We start from the raw sequence: 24,057 nt of genomic DNA on the forward strand, positions 1-24,057 counted from the left end.
GAATTCAGAAAAAAAAGATTTCAGCATCGTTTATTCTGTAAAATTAAAGTTTTCACATCAAACAGAAATGCAGATTACTGTCTCAAACTTCATATTGAAATAGGTGCAGGATGATTTTCCATCAATCGACAAATTGTTTAATCAAATTATTATTGCAGCTCTAGTTGACATCAATCTTATTTTGGTTAAACACACATGAATTTATGAATCACGGATCTAAAACGTGAAGTCAGAAAACTAATAGATGATGTGAAGCTAACAGTAACAGGTTGGTTAACTGCTGGGTTGTGGTGCTACGTTGCCAGGAAATGAACTTGACACCCTGATAGAGAAGAAATACACAGTGAGTGTAAGGAGTAAAAAATAAAAACTGAATCCAGCTCGTCTGTGCAAGAACAACTTTAATAAAAAGACAAAGAAAACAACTTTATATGAAAATACAAAAGAAGTCCTGTAAATCTAACAATGTGTACTCACCACACAGTCCTGCACGACCAACGCACAACAATACCTCAGCTCACGTGACGACACAAAACCCTGCACATGCCGCGGTCGTGCAGAAGCGAATCTGGGAACGTTTCTGAGGAACCGGAGCCTTTTACAGGAACGTGGCTCCGATTTCTCAGCTGAATCATTCATGAGCAACCTACTGTCAATCTCTCTGACCCACTAACAAGCACGCAACGCTGGAGAGCAAGTGGAGACACAGATCAGGTTCAGCTGCCAGGAAACCTGATTTTAAAAAAAACTCCTTCAGAATTCTCAAAAGAAAAGAAACTATTAAATAAAATAAACCAGATGAGACAAATGAAATAATCATTCATCCAAAATGGATCTGTCTAACACTGGCTTTGCTGCAGTCTTCTTCTGCTTCTTCTTCTTTCCATCTCTAAACACCGGAGAGCTCAGGAACTTGCTGTCGGTGAATTTATCTCCACGCCGTATTTTGCTGTTTAGAAATGAAGAATAAATATCAATAGTTACTCACAGAGGTTTTTCTGGTGTAATCGGGAGTGAAACAATCTTCCAGACGTCCTCACCTGTTGAGGGACGGCTCCTTGTAACTGACGACACCATGACGTCTCCTGGTTCTGCCTCCGCTTTCGCTGCCTGGGGTCATGATGGTGTTAGTCAGTGATGTTAAGACTCTTCCTGCTGCAACACACAATCAATCAGAACACAGTTGTTCAGTCTAAAACCCCCAAAGATTCTCAGTTCACTTTCATTTATCACAAAGAAAAGGATCAAATTCAAGTTCAAGTTCATGTGTGAAGACGGAACCATGAATAAAATGGATGAGTCAGCTCGTTATCGCAGCTCTAAGCACATGAATGTATGAGGAGGAGAGTTGACACCACACCTGGAGAAGCTTCGGTTATGACAGCAGCGGACTCCTCGATCTCTGCAGCCCCCACACCTGATGTCTCCCTCTTCGGACTATCCAGGAAAGACCCCCCCTCAGTGTTTGCGGTGCTGACGTCCATCTCCAACCACGGCGGCACCTCGTCCGTCAGCAGGTCTCCCAGAGTCTGACATGCCGCCTCATCGTTGGCGTCCGCCACGTGACTGCTGGCGTCGGACAGTTCCGACGTGGTCTTGCTGTCTCGAGTTTTCCGCCTGTAGACGACAAACGTCTCCCTTGGATTTCTGGTTCCTGTGAGCGTCTGCGGCTTGGGCTTCGCTCTGCGCTCTTTTAGTTTTAGTTTAGTTTCCGCCGTGGACTTTGGCTCTGAGGGTCTCGTATCACAGAAATGTTCGAAGATGTCAACGTCTTCGCTGACGTTCCAATGTAAGTCCACCTCTTGCACATCTAATCGTTCTTTGTGTCTTTCAGGATCGTCGGTGACGTCCTGCAGAAAACCGAACGCTTCATCTCCAGATCTGAATCCTTTGTTGCTGCGGCTGCTTTTCTTCTTCTTCTTCCTCTTCTCATTTAGAAGGTCGTCACCCTCCTTCCTCTGTGTGGTTTTCTTCTTGCCAGATCGCCCCGTCTCTTCTTTCCTGGCTTTTTTAGGTTTCTGAAACTCCTGGTGCAGGAGCAGTGCATCGTGGTAGGCGTCGCTGCTGATGTCCTCTCCAAGGCTGTCCGAATCCTGAGTGGCCACCCAAGGACGCTTACAGGAGCTCGGCGTATCCTCATCGCTGTGTTTGGGTGGAATTGATTTTGAATGTTGCAGAACGACGCCTGCAGGTGTGACCGAGGACACTTTCTCTGCCTCACGGGTGAAGGATCCAGTGGGAGACATGAAGTCCTGTTCAGCGGCTTCTGGTGACATCACCGCGACGAGAAACGTGCCTCTGCATTTTGACTTGTGACGTCCTGCAGACACTGGACGTATGATGTCATCTACACAAAACTCTTCATAACTCTCAACAACGTCTTCCTGTTTATTATGAAGCTGTTCCGAGTCAGACACGCCGGTCTCACGGACATGAGACGGTTCAGGCAAAGTGGAGGAAGATTTCTTGATGGCTGACGACCCCTTCCTGCCCCTGGTCCTCCTGCATGTGATTTTGGACCCTGCGTTTCCTGCTGCATCTTCCTCTGCGTGTACTTTCACACTGTTTCTCACTTTGTTTTGAGAGTCTGTGAAATAATCGTCCAGCTCCAGAGAGACAATGTCACCGGACTTGGTGTTTTGTGATGATTTTAATTTGGACTTTTTCTGACAGCTGATCGGATCAGATTTGCCCAGTTTGGGAATACGAGAGCTGTTCGTTTTTTTAGGCGACTCACTCTGAAGTTTGATTCCCTCTAGTTCGTGGTCGTCTGCCTGTAACTCAGCGTCAGTGGGAGCAGTCTGAACATCGCTCATCCCAGAATCTGCAGAGTTCTTCTCTCGAGCGTTTTCAGCCGCACTCAACCCGAAGGCGTCTTCCTTATTCTTCTTGCGTTTCTGTTTGCTGGAGTTGCCTGGTTTTGTTTTTTTGACCTTGGTTTCCACGACGACTATCTCAGGGTTGTCGCTTTGCGTCATCTCCATGGTTGCATCCAGAAGCACCGTTTTCTCTAGTTTGTTACTCTGGTCCAGTTCTGGTTCAGAGAGCGCGTCAGTGGAGGCTGGTTTGGATCCTTCACATGTGCTGAGACGCGAGGACGAGGTTTGACTGTTCTGAGAACAGGGGAGCAACTTCATGTCAGAGCCCGACTGAGAGAACATCATGGACAGCCTTTCTACTTCAGCCCGCAGGCTGCTGGACGGACGGGATGCTCCTGCCGCGGCAGCTTGAATACGCTGAGTCACACGCCTCTTCTCAGCATCTGATGATCGATGGGAGAGCAAATTTATAAGTTCAGTAAAAACTCTGTCAGGGTTTTTCAACTAGTTAAAACTAGTCACTTTTTCAGTCTTTTTAAAAACAAAAAAAACCCTGGTCGGTATCACCACGTAGATAACTGTGAAATATATCACTAGAACTTTAAAATGTATATCCCCCCCCCCCCCCATACCTTTGTAAGCATCTGTGGACTTTCTGGGTTTACCAAAGAGATGTTCTTCCATATTTTTTTCAGGCAGGTTCGTTGTTACATTTTTACTGGGACACAACAAATCTTTTGCGATTTCCGGGCGAGGAGGAGACTGATCTGTGCGACTGAAAGAGGAGAGGGTGGAGGAAACAATCGAGTCAAAGCTGCAAACACCAAAACAGGTTATTTGTTGTGTAAAAAATAATATTTTCAGTAATCTCACCTTTCCACTGCAGGATTTTCCTCGATGTTACAGAACACAGTTTTTTTATCCTGAGATAGTTTGGGAAGATCCTGTGGGCGGTAAATACAGAGGCAATCATAGATCATGTCTATGCAAGGAGCCACGCAAAGAAGAACATTTCAATAGTTATCGAGAGGAATCCTCACACAGTCTGAGAAAAGGTCGGCCACCATGTCGAAGTGCTGCAGAGTGTTTGTATGAAGGTTTTTCAAGATGAGGAGCTGTGACAAGAAAACAATCAGAACATTTATCAGACCGTCTGTGTGTTAGAAGAACACCTGTTTTCCTCTTCCATCATTTCAGTCTGTGGTTTTGCTTTCCTGGAATGATCTTTTCAAACCCACCAGTTTCCTGTCCTTGTATTTCCTGGTGGCCAGCTCGAAGCACAGAGCCTCCACTTGTTTCTGCAGGTACACGATCTCCATCTCCAGCTGCCTGCTCCGCTCCTTCTGGGCCTCCAGAGCCAGAGCTAAGGCCTTGTTGTTGGTCTTCAAAGAAACCTTGAAGAAGGAGGACGTGTCTGGTGTGGTCATGAAGAAGGATTTCAACATTAGTTCTTAATGGGAGAACAATATAAAAATGTTATGAAGTTTATTGGTTTATTTGTAAATGTGGTCAAATGAATGTGTTTTTCCAGAAAATCGTGTGTGGACATTTTGTCTTCTTTCATATGTGAAGCAGCAGCAGGACACTGTCCGGGTCCGACTCGTTCAAAACAACAGGAAAATGTCTGTAATATTCGAGGGGCGAGTTTCACATCTTCCGCATGTTAGAACCCTCATCAACACGTCCACTCGCTCTCTGTGTATTTTCCTGCCGTGGTCTCACCTGGGCTCAGTCAAACATTCTCCTGACAACTGACCAGCCCGGCAGTGAAAGTTCTGGAAAACATCCAGAGCGACTACAGCCCCTGGAAAATCTTTGTTAGCAGCTTTATACTCACTGAGGATCTTATTCTTGATCTTTGACGCTGCGGCTGAAGTCTGCTTGGACGCTTTTAAAGGCGTCATTGTCTTCGCAGTGAACATGATCGATGAACATGAAGAGTCGCTTGGATGAAGAAATGAAGAACCTAAGACACACAAAAAACCTGTTAGCTTTTGTACCTTAAGTATCTATGTAAATATATATATATAGAGTGTGACTTCATGATCTTTATTTATATGTAAACATAGTCTCTATATTTGGCTGAAATAAATGAAGCTAACAGTTTATATCCTGAGTGTAGGTCTGTAATGTCTCTGACACTAAAGTAAAGAAAGAAAGACTGTAACACCAGTAGAACTACATGCAGCCATGATGGACTTCTGCTCTTTAACTGGTTTAACTCCCTTAACTGTGCAATATGATATAATATATATATATATATATATGTGTTTATATATACTCTGTCTGTGCAATATGATATATATATATATATATATATATATATATATATATATATATATATATATATATATACTCTGTCTGTGCAATACACTGGTTCATGGACGATACAGTCCCTGTAGATATATTCAGTATGTTACTTATAACTTCCTGTTCCTATTTTGACTCCATTTCCCCATTGAGGGATTAATTATTATCTTATGTTATGTTATATTATCTAATCTAATATAATCTAATCTAATCTTGTTGTCGTTGGGTTAGCCACAGTTAGCATTAGCTGAGGTGAATCCGCAGCTAACTGGTGTAACCGGCGGTGTAGCGTGACGCTAACTCCCCGATTCCTCCGGTCGGACTCAAACTTACCGACACCAACCGACACACGGCGGAGAGCTCGGTCGGCGGTCTGTACCACTGTGACGAAAGCACCGCGGGTTCGATCCTAACAACAGTCCCACATGACCTCGCCGAACGACCGCGTCACACGGTTTGAACGCAAAATCGAAAAAGACCGCCGAGCGTCTGCGCATGTGCGAGGAGGCGTGTCCCACAGGAGGAGGCGTGTCCCACAAGAAGACGTGTGCGTTGAATTGAGTGTAAACTTTGTTTCCCTCGTGCTTCACTTGTTCTTTAATTCTGAAAGTTTCACTCTAATAAACAAAGAGTCTGAAACATAAAAATAAGTTGTCTGCTTGTGTTTTGTCAATCTTGACGTTAGGTGGCGCTCTACCACAAGGGGGGGGGGGGGGGGGGGGCTTGTCCCATCGATGTTTCCGGGCTCTGCTGCTCGTCCTGCGGCGATCACAACAGAGCGTGTTCCGGGTGCGACTGGTCGGGTCTGCTCGCCTGTGTGCTCAGCGGTGTGATTCTCGTCCTCGGAGCCGCAGCGCTTCGTCCAGCGATGTTTCAGAAACTACTTTAGGTTGAGGTGAGTCTCAGTTTCTTCCGTCGCGACGATCCCGAGTCATTTTCCTGCTCAGAGCGTAAAATCATTGCGGCTGGTTAGCACCGGAGGCTACCGTTAGCTAGTGAAGCTAGCCCCCGGCGGCTAATGTTAGCTTGCGTCTAATTGGTCGATTGTTTGTGTTTGCTGTGAGTAAAACTGCTGTTTGGTTGTCGCCGCTTCTGTTGAAATGCAAATGTCGCCGTCAGAAAAAGCCAAAGTGCTGCGATGCTAAGTGGGACTCAACGAGCTAACGTCTGTTTACAGCTATGAAAACCAAACAACGGATCTGAAGTCGGTTTGCGATTCTGCAGTTCAGTTCCACTTTCTGTTGTTGTCGACGCCGCGGAGCAGGTTTGAGTCTGAGAACATCTGATCTGAAGCCGACTCGAGAAGATCAGAGCAGCTCAGGACTCTTCTGACAAACGTGGATGATTACGCGTAAAAAGCACAATGACAGTTTTCACAGCAACAATCTGGAGCTTTTACAAATACAAATGAATTAGATAGATCTATCTATCTATCTGTCTGTCTGTCTGTCTGTCTGTCTAATTCATTGGTATTTGTAAAAGCCCCAGATCATAATGTACATTATCTGAAGGCTCTTTACACTGAAGGTCGAGGCCTGAAGAATAAGAGACAAACAGTTCCCGCAACGAGCAGCTGTGAAGAGACGAGACACATGGTTGTTAATGTGTTATATTGCTATTAATGAAAATTATATTTAGATAATTATTGATATCATTTCACTAGTTTAAAACAGTGCTAAGGCTTTAAAAATAACATTAATAACACCCTTCAGAAAGAGTGAAACTTATCCTGTGCACATTATACTGTACATATTATACTCTACATATTATTCTGTGCACATTATACTGTACATATTATTCTGTGCACATTATACTCTACATATTATTCTGTGCACATGATGTGCACAGTGCTCAGGTCAAACCTTTATATACCTTTATACACAGCCTCTGGTTCACACACTGTATAGATCAGGTGCAGTTCCAGGCTATAACACTTCCGGACAGTGATGTCACGCTGTCACGTCCTGTTGTGATCACATGATGGTTGTGCTGCTGCCTCTTCCTCCTGCTCCGTCTCTTGTCTCAGCATCGTGGCTTTAATCGGACACCTCTTTTCTTCCAGCGGGTAAGTGTGGAGGAGGCTCGGAGGGTTTTTTAACTCGCTTATCAACCGAACACGAAGTCGATGTGAGCAGCGGCTCCGTCGGGTCGACTCAGCCGAACATGTCCGTCTGCCGCCCGGTCACCTCATGAGCGCGTGTATCGGACGATCTGTCATTGAAGCCAGTTCTGGTGTTCAGCCTGAGGAGCAGGAGAAAACACTTTGTGCATTTTAAAGAAACCTCTTCAGCTTCTGGTGCTCGCTTCTTAAAAGTCTGTTTCCTGTTGAAGGAAAACGGAAACTTCGGATTGACAGAATGAAAACTCAGGACAGTTCTCTTTTTATCCAACGAGGAACAGAGTCCGACAGATCTGCTGTAAAACTGTTTATCTTATTATTATCATTTGAAACTGTCATCCGACAGGTTTCCTTATTCTCTGTGGTATTTTAAGATGCGCACTGTGAATATCTCATTTATTAATTAAGAATGTATTTATACTGAAACACATGCAATAACACTATCAATACCTAGAACAGAAAAAAGTCCTTAAACATAAGTTCAATAATGTGACATTTATCGTGATAATTATCTTTATCAATCAATATCCAAATGTTTACCCTGATATCATTTTTGGGCACATCACCCATCCCTGTTTTAAACCTGTGCGTATCAAGAACTTTTTATTTTCCGGATGTTAAGCAAGTTTATCAGCTCTTATTCATGAAGGACTGTTGCCCTGGTTATTAAATTTTATGTCCACGGCCACTTCTGTAAACTAGCATGACTGCGACGTGCAGCTTCGTTGGTTTGTTTTGTTTTTTTACCATAACTGATGTAATTACAGAGCTAATCTAGGAGCTGCTCAGTGACTGATGCTCGTCTAGAGAACCTGTCGCAGTTTGATGAAGAAAGTATATATGAAAGCAGACCCATTAAAACTGGATACGCTCCAGGTGCTGGATAGAAACAACAGGAAACACAACAACTTTTAAATTACCTCAGAGGTGGAGCTGAATAAAGAGTCTGTAGGAGCCTCTACCTGTGTTCGTTGTCTAAAATCTGTCCTGAGAGACCTGATCACAAAGTAATAAAACTTTGCCATCAGCTGAGAAGGTGTTCCCTGTGGCTCAGGACTCATCCCTGCAACCACCGTAACGATCAGATCTCCAGTCACATCTGATAACTCAGTACGGATGTTAATTCCTGTCAGGACGACGTGTAAGCATCTCAAACTTGGATCATTAGATGCACGTTATTAAGATATGTATTTTCTTTACCCTCTCGCAGGAGTAGCAGCAACATGGCTGCTGACGACAAGTCCTCGTCCTCAACGGAGTGGAGTGTCGAGCCGCCCGTCATCTCGCCCACCAGCCCCTCCCACCTCACCCACTTCAAACCCCTGACTCCGGAGCAGGATGAGCCTCCACTGCGCTCCGCGTACAGCTCCTTCGTCAACCTGTTTCGTTTCAGCAACAAAGGTCAGAGATGCATGTCTACACAGAAATACACTCAATGACATGTTGCCTCATTGTGTATCAATATTCTGGTTGAGGAGTGCGTCACAAAAAGCGAGCTAATCGCTAACAATCTGAAACCTCCTGCAGAATGACAATAAGTGACTTGGAACCAAAGTAGAAGTGTCAAAGAAGCGTTGCAGAACAGATGACACTCAGGAAGTAGAGCACGCCCCGGCTGCTCCAGTCCTCTGTTGTCTGTGGAAGTGGGCTGGTTGAGTCATGGAAAGTGCTGAATGAATATGTGTATAAAGTTAATGTCTTAAACTATATAAATGCAGTGTAATTACCATCCCATCCAGATCACTGCTGAGTCAGATTTTCTGTCTTTGGGGAAAGTTCAGCTGTAATGTGGGTAACTCGTTTCAGGACGTGAAATGTAAATAAAGGGGACTGAGCATATTTGCTGTGATGTTTAATGTTGAACCAGCTGCTCTGCCCCGCCCCGAGATCATCATTTCCTAAAAAAAACTTGCAAATCAAAAATGTCAGACAAACAAGACAAACCTAGAATCATACATTCATCTTAAAAACATGCTATCAAGTTATCCTTCTTAGTGTACACATAGTGTTAAATTAACATTTTCTAAATCCTGTCTATATCTTTTAAAGCATTTACTGCATCCATCAATACATGTGGTACAAACCCGTGAAGAGAGAGTGTGTGTGTGTGTGTGTGAGAACTTGTAATGACTGATGAGGCTCAGTCACCGGCGGACTCTCATTATTGACTGATTCAGGGCGTGAGGGCGATGATTTAGTTTTAGTCCTGACCACAACTGTACAACATGTAAAAGTCACAGCAGTAAATATTTAACAATCGCACACAAAGTTACCCGAAGCCTCCTCATGCAAAGATTAGTTTATTCATGTGTAGAAGATTGTTTTGAAGTTTAACACATATTTCCTTAAAATAAAAATATATTTGTTGAGCCTAACCTCTGACGTCTGCAGTAAATGGAAAGTGACCTTTAAAGTGAGTCAACTTGTCTTTACTTCATTTAAAAGGGCAGCACTGTATCTGTAAACCTTGTAATGAGACAACTCACTGATTTGTTCACTGTTTACAAAGTTCAGGCGGTTTAAAGAAGTCCAGGACAATTAGCCACAGTCTTGGGAGGTCATGTGATTTGAATTGCCTGCCTGGCGTGAGGAACCAGGGAGCCGCATGACTCGTGAGTTTATAGTCCTGCCTCTACAGTCCTGTAGTCGGAACAACAGCCGTCATCACGGCAGCGTGGACCTGAATGTTATAATCCTCACAACCCTGCTTCTTACAGATGAGATGACGGGGGGGGGGGCTGCACTTTCATTGAATTACATTAGAGGGCAGTTACGCAACGAACAGTGTTTACTGAATATCACATCCCCTTCTTGTCTCTCTCTCTGTGTGTGTGTGTGTGTGTGTGTGTGTGTGTGTGTGTGTGTACAGAGGAGGGACGTCCTCCCTCAGCAGCTGCAGACAAGCCAGATGTGCCGTCCCCTTCTCCCAGGTCAGAGAGGAGGAGCTGGTCCACAAGCCCCTCCCACTCCCCCTACGGCTCCAGCTCGCACCGGAAACCACACGGTGACCTCGTCAGACGCATCTCCACCGCCTCAGGTAAAACACGCACACGGACACACACGCAGTGCAGATTAGAGGCTTGTGTGTGTGTCACCAGGTAAAACAGGAACGAGGTTTATGACAAATAACAGGAAACTTTAATTTTCTAGTTTAGCTTGTCCTGTTTTTCATGTTTTAACAACTCATTTGACTGTTGCAGTAACAAGGTCTGCCAGGATGTAGTGTTCAGACACATAATCTAATTTTACAACATGTTGAATGGAATTGAATTATGTGTTTAATGTCTTGAGTTTAGAGGAAGGCTGTAAATGTTTACTGTTGGGTTCATTCTGGGATGGGAGATTGTTTTTATATCTGGCTTCAACAACACTTTGATAAATGTGCCTCTGCCTCTCACATTTGTTCATTATCTCTTATTTAAAAGTCCTGTTATTAGATTTTAAGGCCTCTGTCATGTATTGAATGAACTAATCAGAGGCCACTGATAACATTGTCTTCATTCTTTGTCCTCTGACGTCGACGTCAGTTGAGTCGAAGCTGTAATTCATCTCATTTTGGAAAAAGTTTACACTCGGTCACAGGAGATTGTTGAGTGAAGGGTTTTGTTCATGTCGCATTATGTATGAGGAGGATGAATGCATGAACACGCTGTAACAATGGTTCTCATGTCTTTTCTGATTTCAGTGGATTGGCCAGGTGAGGGGCCTTCTGCACTTTTTTTTTTTTTTTTAGCTTGACTATAACAACTCGTTCTGGAAGAATGTTCTCATTCAAAGTGTGTTGTGTGTCTGAGTGCATGTGAGTGTGTGTGTGTTCTGATATTTGCATTGTCAATGCAGTGCTTTCTTTGGTCTTTGGTTTTGCCCCGATGTTTTCCACTCGGGTACTAATGATTGGAATGATGTTTGTCATGATTGATTTTGAAGCTAACAACAATTATGCTCAACTTGTTTCTGTTCCTCGGCCAGTTTTTTTTTTTTAATCGATCATGTGTTACTTTTAATGCACATTTGCAACTTTTTTACACAACTTATTCATAAGACGAGGAAGTGCTTTGTCAAATGTTTGTCACTCAGCCGTCATCTTTAAATGCACCATGAGGAAGAAGCAGACTTCAGAGCAAGTCTTCCATTTATTTTATACAAGCATTTGACAATGCAGAAGGATGGATGGAAGAAAAAAATGCAGTTAGTTTAATTATGTGTGTGTGTGTGTGTACATGTGAATGATTTAGACGGCAGCAGGAAAGCAGATGCACCTCTAAGCAACCATGACCCTCGTACAGCTGTTCAACTTCGGACTGCACTGAAGAGGCTGAAGGAGATCATGGAGGGAAAGAGCCAGGTACTGCACATCGACCCTTTGTCCTTTATATCTTAAATACGAGTGTTTAAGTCGTGTCAGTCTACAGCTCTTTGAAAAACCCTGTGGTTGTTGTCCTGTGACAGAACTTTGCTCAAGACAATGAAAACATCCTTAAAATACAGGCTACGTCCACACAAAACATCTCATCAGTCAATTGGACTTGTTTCCCATCTACTGTGAAATGCTTGTATTTATTCAGGCTCATCCCAAACACGACCTTGTTTCCGCTCCTGAGACGTGATTTACAAACCGGTGCTTGAGCTTTGTTGTCTATCTCTCTGCGATCTAAACTTTTCAACTCGAAAGTCTGAACTAAGTTTCCTGCGTTTGTTCCATTGATTCCATTTGATCTGGTTAGTTTGGGTTTCACGTTGTAATTCAAAAGGAATGTGTGACCTTGAGAGGACTTTAGTAGGTCAGCGATTTAAATTGGCATATATTTAATTTCTAAATATTTCCCACTTAACTTCTTTAAAGTTTCTGAAGCCTCAAACATTTTGAGTTATTCCCAAGTTTATGTGAAAATATAAACGATTTGTTCATAATCGATGATATTCACGCCTCTTCAGGACAGCGATTTGAAGCAGTACTGGATGCCAGACAGTCAGTGTAAAGAGTGTTACGACTGCAATGAGAAGTTCACCACCTTCCGCCGTCGCCACCACTGTCGTCTGTGCGGCCAGATCTTCTGCAGCCGCTGCTGCAACCAGGAAATCCCCGGAAAGTTCATGGGCTACACGGGTGAGTGACGCATTCAAGATGAATAATGTCGTAGATTAGTCTGATCGAGTTCACCATTAACCAAAGTTCCCCTCGTTATCCAGGGGATCTACGGGCCTGCACGTACTGTCGTAAAATAGCATTAAACTACGCCCACTCAGAGTCGGGCTCCATCGGAGAGGACCTGAGCGCCCTGTCCGACTCTCCCTGCTCTGTGTGCGTGTTGGAGCCCAGCGAGCCGCGGACGCCTGTGGGCGGGCGTAAGTCCAGCAGGAACATCTTCCTGGAGGAAGACCTTACCTGGCAGAGGTGAACGAACACACACACACACACACACACACACACACACACACACACACACACACACACACACACACACACACACACAACCAAAATCATTTGTATTTTCTAACTTAATTCGTTTTCTGTTTTTAGTAGTGGACAGAGTTTTTATCACATTATTATTTTGTCCATGATGGAGACATGCTGCCCTCATCTCTTTCACCAGCTGTGCTCTTGCTCTTTCTCTGATTTTCAGCTGTTTAAAACATCTGTGTGCTTTGTTGGTTCTGGACTCTGTGCGTGGTTAAGACACTGAATCATATGACGGCGGCTCCGTGTCATTAAAGGGAATCCACCGTGAAGGCTCGTCTGTGCTTAATGTTTGATACGGATATGGACTAAACCGCCAAAATAGAATCTGAGGGGGGAGAAAATCCAAGTTGCAAGACTTTGCCATTTGATAAGAAACTACAGGCGTCTGTATGATGCCCAGGGACAGAGCTTGTGATCTAACAGGTCAGACAATAGGTGCAGAAAACAATCTCTAATTAATAAATAAATTTTAAATCACACAAACGTCCTCTTTAAGTGACTTATACAGTTCATTAACCATGCACAGAATAAAACAGGCTAACTGTTAAATTAAGCTTTTTAACCCCACGCCTGTTGTTTTGAATCGGTGTGCTCGCTGCTTATTTTATCTGTCAACTTGCCTCATAGAAAACCTGTATCCTCTCTCTCTCTCTCTCTCTGTCTATCTCTCCCTCCCTCTCTCCCTCTCTCTCTCTCTCCTGGCATAGAAAAACTCCCATTGGGATGAGAAAGAAGTGAGTCTCGCTGTTTTGTTTTTTTTAATTTTTTCACACCTGCCTGTGCTTTAGCTTTCTGTAGGTAACGCTTTCTAGCTCTGTAAAGAAGAAAAGGTTTTCTGCATGCTCAAATTCACTGACTATGTAAACTTGACGTAGAGGAAGTGTAGAGCTCACAGCAGAGAGGACACCAGTCAAAGTGTATTTCTGTCCGTGTTCGTTAGTATGATTCACCAGGAGCCTCAGAGCAGCGGCCTCACCTCCAGACTGACAACTCTACAAGAGGACGTCGGCAAGTCGCCTGCGAGGAAGAGGTCAGGCGCTGCTTTGGGTTTGATCGTGAAGCTCAGTGTGTTCCAGCTCGATACAGGACGGGCTGAACGGTCCCTGTTTGTCTCCACCACAGGTCGGCCAGTGTGACCAACCTGTCGCTGGACCGCTCTGGCTCCTCCATGGCGCCGTCCTACGACAGCTCGGTCAGCCCGCCAACCAGCCGAGCCATGTCGGGCACGAAGAGCGGCACCAAGCTGGACCACAGTGAGGAGGAGAGGAAGATCCTACTGGTGACTAGTCCTTCTCTTATCCTCTTGTTTCTCATCTTGATTCATCCACAGAGACGTTCAATGTGATTGATTCTTACAGGACTCCTCTCAGCTGAAGGACCTGTGGAAGAAAATCTGCCACAACAACACAGGGATGGAGTTTCAGGACCACAGATACTGGCTGAGGACCTACCCCAATTGCATTGTGGGAAAGGAGCTCGTCAACTGGCTGCTGAGGAATGGCACCATCTCCACCAGGTAGGATCTCAGCTGATCTTCGATGATTCTCGATACTCGGTTCAGGTTGATCAATGACCTCAGTGCAGAAGGTTCTCATTGGTGGCGTCACTCACACGTCTCTTTCATTTACAAGTCGAAAGCTGCTCCTCATCTTGTTTTTCATGCTGATGTTTCTGCGTTGCAGGGCCCAGGCCATCGCCATAGGCCAGGCGTTAGTGGACGGTCGCTGGCTGGATTGTGTTACCCACCACGACCAGCTCTTCAGGGACGAGTATGCTCTCTACCGCCCCCTCCAGGTTTGATCGAAGGCTTCTAATCTGTACAGTGAAACATTTTTAAACACCTTTAACATTCCAGAAGCAGTGAAAATAGTTGCTCTGTCTAATCTCTAGAGTACAGAGTTCTCAGAAACGCCGTCTCCAGACAGCGACAGTGTCAACTCCGTGGAGGGACATTCAGAGCCGTCCTGGTTCAAAGACATCAAGTTTGACGACAGCGACACAGAGCAGCTTGCAGATGAGAGCGAGTACACCATGCCAAGTATGTACCTCTAATGCTTGAATAAAGTTGTTACTCTTTGTCTACAGGTCTGACTTCTGTGAATTAAAATCCCAGTAGCTGCTCAATTTTAAGGTCAAGACCTCAACAATTATAGAGAAACTCACAATGAGCAGCACTTTGGCGACAGCGGAGAGAAAAAACTCTCATTAACTGGAAGAAACCCCTAGAACCAGACTCAGTGTGGGCCGCGAGTGAGAAAGAGACAGACATGTAGTGAAATAAATAAATGTGGGCTCACTGACCCATCACTGTCCAGACTCTGCCAGCCCCAGCAAGAGGACGTCTGTCAGCAGTTTCCAGTCGGTGGTGGACAGCGACTCCGCAGCTTCCATCAACCTCAACATGGAGCAAAACAATGTTAACTTCCACATCAAGAAACAATCCAAATATCCACATGTGCCTCCTGCTACTGAGCAAAAAGGTACATTTAACTTGTCAGTCCAGCTGTGTCCAGGTAACTGTGCACACATCATATTTATTACACCGTGTCTCACTGTCAGATATCTGTGTGATCTCTCTCCTCTTTCAGCCGAGTTCCTTCTCACTGAGGACGGAGGACAGAACATCATCATAAGCGACGCTTTCATTAAGGGTAAGAACTTTTCCTCGTTGGCTTTATAGAGGAAGAACTTGCGGCTATAAAAACCTGCTCGCTCTCCGATGTTCATGCAGAGTCTCTGTTCAACCGTCGTGTGGAGGAAAAAGCCAAAGAGATGCTGTTCACTCCGCTGGGTTGGCACCACAGCTCCCTGGACCAGCTCAGAGAGGAGAACGGAGAGAAGAAGGCCATGGAGAGGCTGCTGTGAGTGGAGACAACAACACTGGATATATACGTTTACATTTATCTGTGTACAATTGAGACGCAGTTCAGTTTGTGGGAAACCTTCAACACGATGGTAAAGAGAAATGTGGTTTTTTTGTTCAGCTCGGCCAACCACAGCCACATGATGGCGCTGCTGCAGCAGCTGCTCTACAGCGAGTCTCTGTCTCTGTCCTGGCGGGACATCATCGTCCCCGTGGTTAGACAGGTCGTCCAGACAGTGCGGCCTGACGTTCGCAACTGCGACGACGACATGGACATCCGACAGCTGGTCCACATCAAGAAGGTCAGGAACTGTGTCATCGAATCAGTCAAACTTTAGTCACATTCATTCGTTGGACATCTGTCGACTTGAAGTGTTTTGAACTGAATCTGTTCATGTGCTGTAGATTTCTGGGGGCAGGAAGTTTGACTCAACAGTGGTGAACGGCTTCATCTGCACCAAGAACATCGCCCACAAGAAGGTAGAGTCACGTTCTTCTGTAAAGTAGAACATTTATTAAAATGCTCATATATTGATTGATTCATATATTATTCAATATAACATCCTGCGAACAGATGAACGCCTACATCAAGAACCCCAAGATCCTGCTGCTGAAGTGCTCCATAGAGTATCTGTACAGGGAGGAGACCAAGTTTACCTGCATCGACCCCATTGTGCTGCAGGTGCGTGAGTCGCTCTGACCACAGTCAACAATTCATCATAGAGGAATCAACCTTTGGTTTTGGTTTGTTGTGAGTTTTTCTGAATCTTTCTTTCTGATGAATTCTTTCTTTAGGAACGAGAGTTTTTGAAGAACTATGTTCAGCGTATCGTAGACGTCCGTCCGAACCTGGTGTTAGTGGAAAAGACGGTGTCCCGCATCGCTCAGGACATGCTGCTGGAGCACGGCATCACCCTGGTCATCAACGTCAAACCGGTTAGTAGAAGTTCTGGACCTTGATTATTTATGTGCCGTGTGACATGAAGTGATTGTTAATCATCTCTTATTCCTCGTTCATTGTCCAGCAAGTCTTGGACAGAGTGAGTCGCATGACGCAGGGAGACCTGGTGATGTCCATGGACCAGCTCCTCACCAAACCTCGTCTGGGGACCTGCCACAAGTTCTACATGCAGCCCTTCACGCTGGCCAACAGTAAGACGAGTGCTTACACACTCTTACTCTCAGTGGACACTGCTGCGACATTAACACACCGTGTCATTCTGTGTCTGTCCCTCTAGACGAGGTGAAAACTCTGATGTTCTTCGAGGGCTGTCTTCCTCATCTCGGCTGCTCCATCAAGCTGCGCGGCGCCTCGGACTACGAGCTGGCTCGGGTGAAGGAGATCATCATGCTCATGGTGTGTGTCGCCTACCACTCCCAGCTGGAGATCTCTTTCCTCATGGACGAGTTCGCCATGCCGCCCAGTTTGGCCCAAAGCACCTCGTTCCCCTGCCTGCTGGAGAGCGTCTCTGCAGATGAAGAGGTGGATGACGAGAGTGGGTGGAAACAGACAAATGGGGAGAGTCAGGAGAAGATGACAGGGAGTGAAGACTCTTTGCTGGACGGACAACCTGTGGAGGACGGGCTTCTCTCTGAGGCTCCGTCCAAAAATGTTGAGATGGACGGTCTTCAAGATGCACTGAAACCACGATCACCCTCCTCTGTGAACATAGTGAGAATGATCTCCTCGCCATTTTCCAGTCCACCTGCACCTCCTCTCTCCGTGTCTCCTCCATTTCTCATGGAGGACGACCAGGACATGACGCTGTCGGACACACTCGTCCCCATGTCGGAGGGAGATACGAGGGAGGAGGGAAGCCTGTTCAAGGAGGATTCACTCAGTATGGAGGATGAGGACGGTTCGGAGACGCCCACTCCTCGGCTGTTCCGAGACCCCCTGCAGGACGACACAGGGATGTTTGTGGCCGAGCAGGTGGCTTCTTTTGACGACCGTCTCAAGTCCATCTCCGTTGTCTTCAAGCAGGAGCTGAAGGACATCATCCTGTGCATTTCTCCCTTCATCACGTTTAAAGAACCATTCCTCCTCATACCCGCCGGCATGCACTGCCCCAGCAGGGATTATTTTCCTGAGCAGGTACCGAACTTTGCTGGTGTTCATCTGTTCAGTTTCACACCGAGGAACCACTTCTCTAAACTGTGTTGGAGGTTTATAAAAAGGTGTCTGTGTTTTGTCCCTGTCCTGTAGGTCTACCTGTCCCCTCTCCTAAACAAAGACCTGAAGGAACTGGACTGCCGTAGAAAGCGTCAGCTCCTTAAAGACTCCGCTCCCTCCTCCCTGGTCGGAGGTCAGACCAATGGCAACGCACCCCCCAAGCCTCCGGAGGTCCTGCCCTGTCACAGTCTGACCAGCACCCGCATCATAGAGCAGCTGAACGGCAGTCAGGGTCTGGCCAAGATGCTGGCGGACTACAGAGCGAAGGGGGGACGCATCCGGCAGAGGGAAGCCCCCGACCCCTTCAGCAGTGTCGCTGCTGCAGCTCCGGTCGGTGGCCAGAGCAGAGCGGGGGAGGCGCCGGTCAAAGCGCCGGTGAAGGCCGACAGCGAAGAGGAGAAGCCGAGTAAACAAAACGATATGAGCTGGGCCCCCAAGGTGAGCGGAGATTTAATCCATCGGTCTAAAGATGTAACGCAAATCACAACCACTGTGTCCAGTGCACAGAGAATGAATTGCTGCTTAAACGTGTGGTTTTATTTTATATTTATAAAATGATATTATTTATATATAAATGTATGATGGTTGGGGTTTGGACCGCAGGTCAGACAAGACAAGATGCAGCTCGAGGTCCTTCATTGTTTCATGATGTTCTCATGTGTCTGTCCTTGTCCTCAGCTGGACTGTCTGAACCCGGTCAACCATCAGAGACTGTGTGTCCTCTTCAGCAGCTCCTCGGCTCAGTCCAACAACGCACCCAACCCCTGCGTCAGCCCGTGGTAAACAATCAGGGATTGAATGAGGAAATCTCATTTCTTGTTTTGAACAAGTCGTAGTCACTGATTTTATTTAACAGGATCGTCACGATGGAGTTCTACGGCAAGAACGACCTTTCTCTGGGGATATTCTTGGAGCGGTATTGTTTCAGGTAAGACGACAACAGAAGTTCATTGAAACTGAACTTAATTCTTCTTAAAAATAAGATTCTATAATGTGAGATTCTAAGTTTGGCTTCAACAGTTTGATGAGTTGTGCGTTTGTGCTCCCGTTGTTTCCAGGCCGTCTTATCAGTGCCCCAGCATGTTCTGTGAGACTCCCATGGTGCACCACATCCGCCGGTTCGTGCACGGCAGCGGCTGCGTGCAGATCGTGTTGAAGGAGCTGGACTCCCCCGTACCTGGTTATCAACACACGATTCTCAACTACTCCTGGTGCCGCATCTGCAAACAGGTCGGTAACAGCAACACTGCTCCCGCTGCTCCGTGTGAAGAGAGAGTGTTTGTGAATTGAACTGTCTTCTGCTCTGTCAGGTGACTCCGGTCGTGCCTCTGTCCAACGACTCGTGGTCCATGTCTTTTGCCAAATACCTGGAGCTTCGCTTCTACGGGCACCAGTACACCAGACGAGCGAACGCAGAGCCGTGCGGACACTCCATGCACAAAGATTACCACCAGTACTTCTCATACAACCAGATGGTGGCGTCCTTCAGGTTGGTCGGAAGAAACGATCTCCGGTTTGTGGCAGAAAGTTTGATGTGAAGAAACAGAGAAAATAAAGTATATAAATATGAGGTTACAGTTAAAATCAACATCCTGGCATTAGTCTTGTGTTGTCATTTTATTCTTATTTTGATCTTGTGTGGTCGCTTGTATAGAATCCATCAAACAGGAAAAAAGAAGAGCTCATAGTAAAACATGAGCCTTGATATTCAGGATTAATGGCAAAAGTAAAAAAATGAAATCAATAAAAAAGGTTTCAAACAGCAAAAATCAAAATACCACCCACTGTTTCCTGTTTCCCTCTCAGCTACACGTCAGTGAGGCTGTTGGAGATTTGTCTTCCTCGTCCCAAGATCTTCATCAGGAACATGGGACCGTCCAAAAGCAGCCTGCAGCAGGACCTGAAGGACTTCTCCCTCAAGTAAATGAAAACCAGTGACAGAGCTCATCGGACGTTTATCTGGAGCACATCCACTCATCCTCTGTCTTCCCTCTGCTCTCCCTTCAGAGTGACTCAGGTGTACTTGGCCATCGATGACCGGCTCACGTCCCTGAAGACCGACACCTTCAGTAAGACGCGAGAGGAAAAGATGGAGGACCTCTTTGCTCAGAAAGACGTAGGTTCTCCCTCGACAGAAGGTCTCAGACTCTATGGGGGACACACGGGGGAGATTATGACCCGACTCTAACTTGGTCTGGACGACCGCGTGTTGTCGTGCTCACTGTGCGGTTTTCTGTGCGTGTGCAGATGGAGGAGGCGGAGCTGCGGAGCTGGATCGAGAAGCTTCAAGCTCGACTGCAGGTTTGCGGCGTGGACTCTCCTCAGCAGCTGCAGGCTGTTCTGGAGTCACTGGTGATGAAGAAACAGGGTCTGTGTGAGATGCTACAGTCGTGGAACAGCAGGTCAGAGTCAACGGCTCTTCTTTAGATAACGTTAAGAATCGTGAAGTAATTCATTCACAGAGCTGAACAAACTCAATCAAAAACATTCACTGTGGACATGGACTCTGTCTCTTTCAGGCTGCAGGACTTGTTCCAGCAGGAAAAGGGCAGGAAGCGTCTGTCCGTCCCCCCCAGCCCGGGCAGGCACCGACAGACTACCGCTGACGACAGCAAGGTCAGTAACCATCAGCCACTGCGTTCACTGACCGGGTCACAGTTGTTTTCTTACAAATCTCATGTGATCAGAGAAACTGGACGGAGGAGGGTTAGAGGGACGCCGTCTGTCCCAGCACCACACTGGAAGGATAGAATTCAGGTTTAATGTAGTTTGATGATTTTTATTATTGTTTTGTTTTTCCCAGAGTGCCCTGGAGTCCTCCCCTCGCAACCCGTCTCCCGTGGTACAGAACGGAGAAAAAGGTGAGGTCGCTCTCTCAGATCGAATCAGATCCCGGTTTCATCTCTGAACAAAGCTGATTTCTATCCTAACGTTAATTCCCCCGCACAGAGGACCGTCTCCTCAGCGCGATGCCGTCGTCCTCCACCTCCTCCCTGCTGCCGTCACCGGGAGACCCCGGCGCCGAGCCCATGACGCCCGGTCCTTCCTTCACTGAGCAGGACTCTGTCAGCATCCCGGAAGGTAGAAGCTCTGATTCACTCAAACCGTCTCTTTCAGGGGACAGCGTCTCTCCGGTCTGATGATCTGTGTGTCTGCTTGTCCTCAGATGTGTTTGACGGACACTTGCTGGGCTCCACCGACAGTCAGGTGAAGGAGAAGTCCACCATGAAGGCCATCCTCGCCAACTTCCTGCCTGGCAACAGCTACAACCCCATCCCCTTCCCATTGTGAGAAATGAACCCAGACCGAAGCGGTTTATATAAACTTTACAAAGTTTCTTTCAAATACGAAGGTCACGAGTTACGGATCTCAACCACTCCTCTAACTTCTAACAGTTTGTGTCTCGTCTGTCATGTGACCTCTGTTCACAGCGACCCGGACAAACACTACCTGATGTACGAGCACGAGCGGGTTCCCATCGCAGTGTGCGAGAGAGAGCCGAGCTCCATCATCGCCTTCGCTCTCAGGTGACTCCTCCCTCCGGCTCAGTCCGTCGCTCTTTTAAACAACCAGAGTCAAATGTGATGTTTTCCATCGTTTCTCACATTCCTACATTTCGTCTCTCGGACAATGAGCCACATTTAGTTCGTCAACAGATTTGGTTTCAGTTTCAAACTGCGTCCCTGAAAGTTTTCACTTTTCTAAAACACCATGTCATTGTGTTGTCTGTCGTTGCAGCTGTAAAGAATATAAAACAGCTCTGGATGATTTGTCCAAGGTGTCAAACGCAGGAGGCGACGAGGCGCCGCAGGTCGTCAGGTACAGGATTCAAATCAAAACAATAAAATCAAAAGTAAAGAACAAAAGTCAGGAGCAGCCTCAGTTCAACCTTTTGTTAAATAGAGAGAAATAAAGTTTTTTCTGTATATTTCCCTGGAAACAACTCGTTTTATTCAGATCTGACGTGATGTCTGCGATGTTGAAGTCATCGTTCTGTTTTGCAGTAGTGCGGAGAGTCGGGTGAAAAGCAGCCCGGCTCGGCCCGGCAGCGAGTCGGCCTCGTCCCTGCAGAGCCGCAGCAGCATGGACGCCGATCCGCTCAGTAAGTTCAGGTCCAAGAGAAACTCTTTTTCTCCGTGTGTTTAAACTCTTTATACTTTAAATTGTTGTTTTTTTTTGCAGAAGACGCAGATCTGACGGACAAACAGAAGAAACAGACGTTGAATCCACACATTGAACTCCGTGAGTGTTTGAAGTGGAAACACCAACACGAGAACATTCAGGCTTCATCGAGACCAACAAACGACAACAAGAGAAATAATTCTGAAAATAATTAACATCATCGAAGAGTTAAAAACTCGTTAACCTCTCGTCTGTCGCTGTATTTTCAGAGTTCTCTGACGCCAACGCCAAGTTTTACTGCCGGATCTACTACGCCGAGGAGTTTCACAAGATGCGCGAGGAGATCATGGAGAGCGCCGAGGAGGATTTCGTGCGCTCGTTGTCTCACTGCGTCAACTGGCAGGCTCGAGGTGGAAAATCTGGAGCCGTGTTCTACGCCACAGAGGGTCGGTATCTGGGCTAAACTTTTCAAACATTCTTAAGACAGCGAGAACTTTTCACCACATGTGCTGGAGATGAAATTCTAAAGTAAAGTCTTCTCCTCGTGTGTGTGTGGTGACAGACGACAGGTTCATCCTGAAGCAGATGCCCAGACTGGAGGTTCAGTCTTTCCTGGACTTCGCTCCTCACTACTTCACCTACATCACCGGAGCTGTGCAGCAGAAGGTTTGCACTTTAAATGAAATGCTCGTCATCCGGCGTTCGCTGTCACACTCTAACTAAAAACCCCCTCGCTCCACAGCGGCCGACCGCGCTGGCAAAGATCCTGGGAGTTTATCGGATCGGCTACAAAAACTCCCAGAACAACACGGAGAAGAAACTGGATCTGCTTGTGATGGAAAATCTCTTCTACGGACGCAAGATGGCTCAGGTGAGATCTTCAGGGCCGAGAATGTTTATACTTCTTAAAAGTATCGAACACATCCTGAATGTGTCCTGGTCCTTACTTTGTGAACTAAAGTTTGTTTCTCTGGTTTTCTACTCAACTTCCTGTTTTCCTCCGCAGGTGTTTGACCTCAAAGGGTCGCTGAGAAACCGAAACGTGAAGACGGACTCGGGGAAGGAAAGCTGCGAAGTGGTTCTGCTGGACGAGAACCTCCTGAAGCTGATCCACGACAACCCGCTGTACATCCGCTCGCACTGCAAGGCCATCCTGCGCGCCGCCATACACAGCGACGCCTACTTCCTGTCCAGCCACCTCATCATCGACTACTCCCTGCTGGTGGGGCGGGACGATGCTACCAATCAGCTGGTGGTTGGGATCATAGGTGACTGAAGTCCGACACGTTAGCGTTGTCGTCCTGTTTATATCTTTATCGTTCAATAATCGCAGCAACAGAAAATACGTTTTATTTTTGCTGCAGATTATATCCGGACGTTCACTTGGGACAAGAGACTGGAAATGGTCGTCAAATCCACTGGAATCCTGGGAGGTCAAGGTACGTCTCCACTTCCTGTTTATAAATCCACTGGATATGTAACGTTGGCGCTCTAGAGTGTTAGCGTGTGTCCCGCTCCGCCTCTAATGTCCTCGCGTGTGTCTGCAGGGAAGATGCCGACCGTCGTCTCTCCGGAGCTGTATCGAGCTCGCTTCTGCGAGGCCATGGACAAGTACTTCCTGATGGTTCCCGACCACTGGACCGGCCTGGGCGTCAACTGCTGAGCGGTGCGTGAGCGTCCAGGTTCACGAACTCACAGCCGCCCCCCCCCCCCCACCTCGAACTCTCCACGCACAAGACTCCGGACTCAGAAACGCAGCGACGACGGAGAACGACCCCAGAAGAAAAATGGACTGAAGCTCGACCAGAACACGCACAGCACAGAACCATTCCACAGAAGCAGAACCGCTCTGCAGCCGCGGCATTATTACATTTTACCTTGTTTTGTTTTTTAAAAACCCGGAGACGAATTCTCGAATCATCAGACTGTGATTTATCTCAGTGTCCAACTGTTTCAGTCCTGTGGTCAAAGTTTGATGAAACAAACTAATTCATGTAATTTAAAATTTGTAAATGTACAGAGATGATGTAACTATAAAAAATATTAACACTGAAGACGTCTTGTGTTTATTTTAGTGACGCTGAGTTTTTAAAGTAGAAATCTGGACGTGACTGTTTGATGACACGAGCGGATCAAACCTCCGAATGTTATTTTTCTTTTGAGTGTGAAATTAAAATCTCTGGGTTGTGA

General features: G+C 46.4%; 2 protein-coding genes across 10 annotated transcripts; one reads left to right on the forward strand and one right to left on the reverse strand.

Annotated features, from left to right (window-relative positions):
* Positions 1–383: 383 nt before the first annotated feature.
* On the reverse strand, positions 384–5,616 carry sgo2 (shugoshin 2). Its single transcript, XM_069532550.1, has 9 exons — positions 5,463–5,616; positions 4,657–4,785; positions 4,058–4,233; positions 3,860–3,934; positions 3,693–3,763; positions 3,452–3,594; positions 1,361–3,262; positions 1,041–1,155; positions 384–949 (listed from the first exon to the last, which is right to left on the reverse strand). The coding sequence occupies exons 2-9, from the start codon at positions 4,739–4,741 to the stop codon at positions 817–819; spliced, it is 2,700 nt and encodes an 899-aa protein (XP_069388651.1). The 5' UTR covers positions 4,742–4,785; positions 5,463–5,616; the 3' UTR covers positions 384–816.
* Positions 5,617–5,831: 215 nt separating this feature from the next.
* Positions 5,832–23,921, forward strand: pikfyve (phosphoinositide kinase, FYVE finger containing). 9 transcript variants are annotated; one of them, XM_020105237.2, is made up of 43 exons: positions 5,891–6,024; positions 8,459–8,649; positions 10,118–10,285; positions 11,484–11,593; positions 12,184–12,355; positions 12,439–12,643; positions 13,417–13,443; positions 13,650–13,739; positions 13,832–13,988; positions 14,068–14,225; positions 14,392–14,503; positions 14,600–14,747; positions 15,025–15,189; positions 15,298–15,360; positions 15,441–15,570; positions 15,694–15,874; positions 15,978–16,052; positions 16,147–16,254; positions 16,368–16,508; positions 16,598–16,724; positions 16,811–17,667; positions 17,779–18,183; positions 18,424–18,524; positions 18,602–18,673; positions 18,804–18,975; positions 19,056–19,234; positions 19,552–19,665; positions 19,753–19,861; positions 19,993–20,147; positions 20,265–20,361; positions 20,549–20,606; positions 20,695–20,826; positions 20,912–21,032; positions 21,177–21,272; positions 21,484–21,564; positions 21,750–21,847; positions 21,928–21,987; positions 22,137–22,313; positions 22,430–22,533; positions 22,610–22,738; positions 22,874–23,135; positions 23,232–23,306; positions 23,415–23,921. In XM_020105237.2, exons 2-43 carry the CDS (start codon positions 8,472–8,474, stop codon positions 23,528–23,530), a joined length of 6,285 nt encoding a protein of 2,094 aa, XP_019960796.2. In that variant the 5' UTR covers positions 5,891–6,024; positions 8,459–8,471; the 3' UTR covers positions 23,531–23,921. The 9 variants fall into 9 exon arrangements, with proteins under 9 accessions (XP_019960798.2, XP_069388641.1, XP_019960796.2 ...); XM_069532537.1 differs by having other exon boundaries at positions 21,753–21,847; XM_020105238.2 differs by lacking the exon at positions 5,891–6,024 and adding an exon at positions 7,073–7,194.
* Positions 23,922–24,057: the final 136 nt, after the last annotated feature.

Source organism: Paralichthys olivaceus, chromosome 10 (genome assembly GCF_024713975.1).
Source record: "Paralichthys olivaceus isolate ysfri-2021 chromosome 10, ASM2471397v2, whole genome shotgun sequence".
Classification (NCBI taxonomy): Eukaryota; Metazoa; Chordata; class Actinopteri; order Pleuronectiformes; family Paralichthyidae; genus Paralichthys; species Paralichthys olivaceus.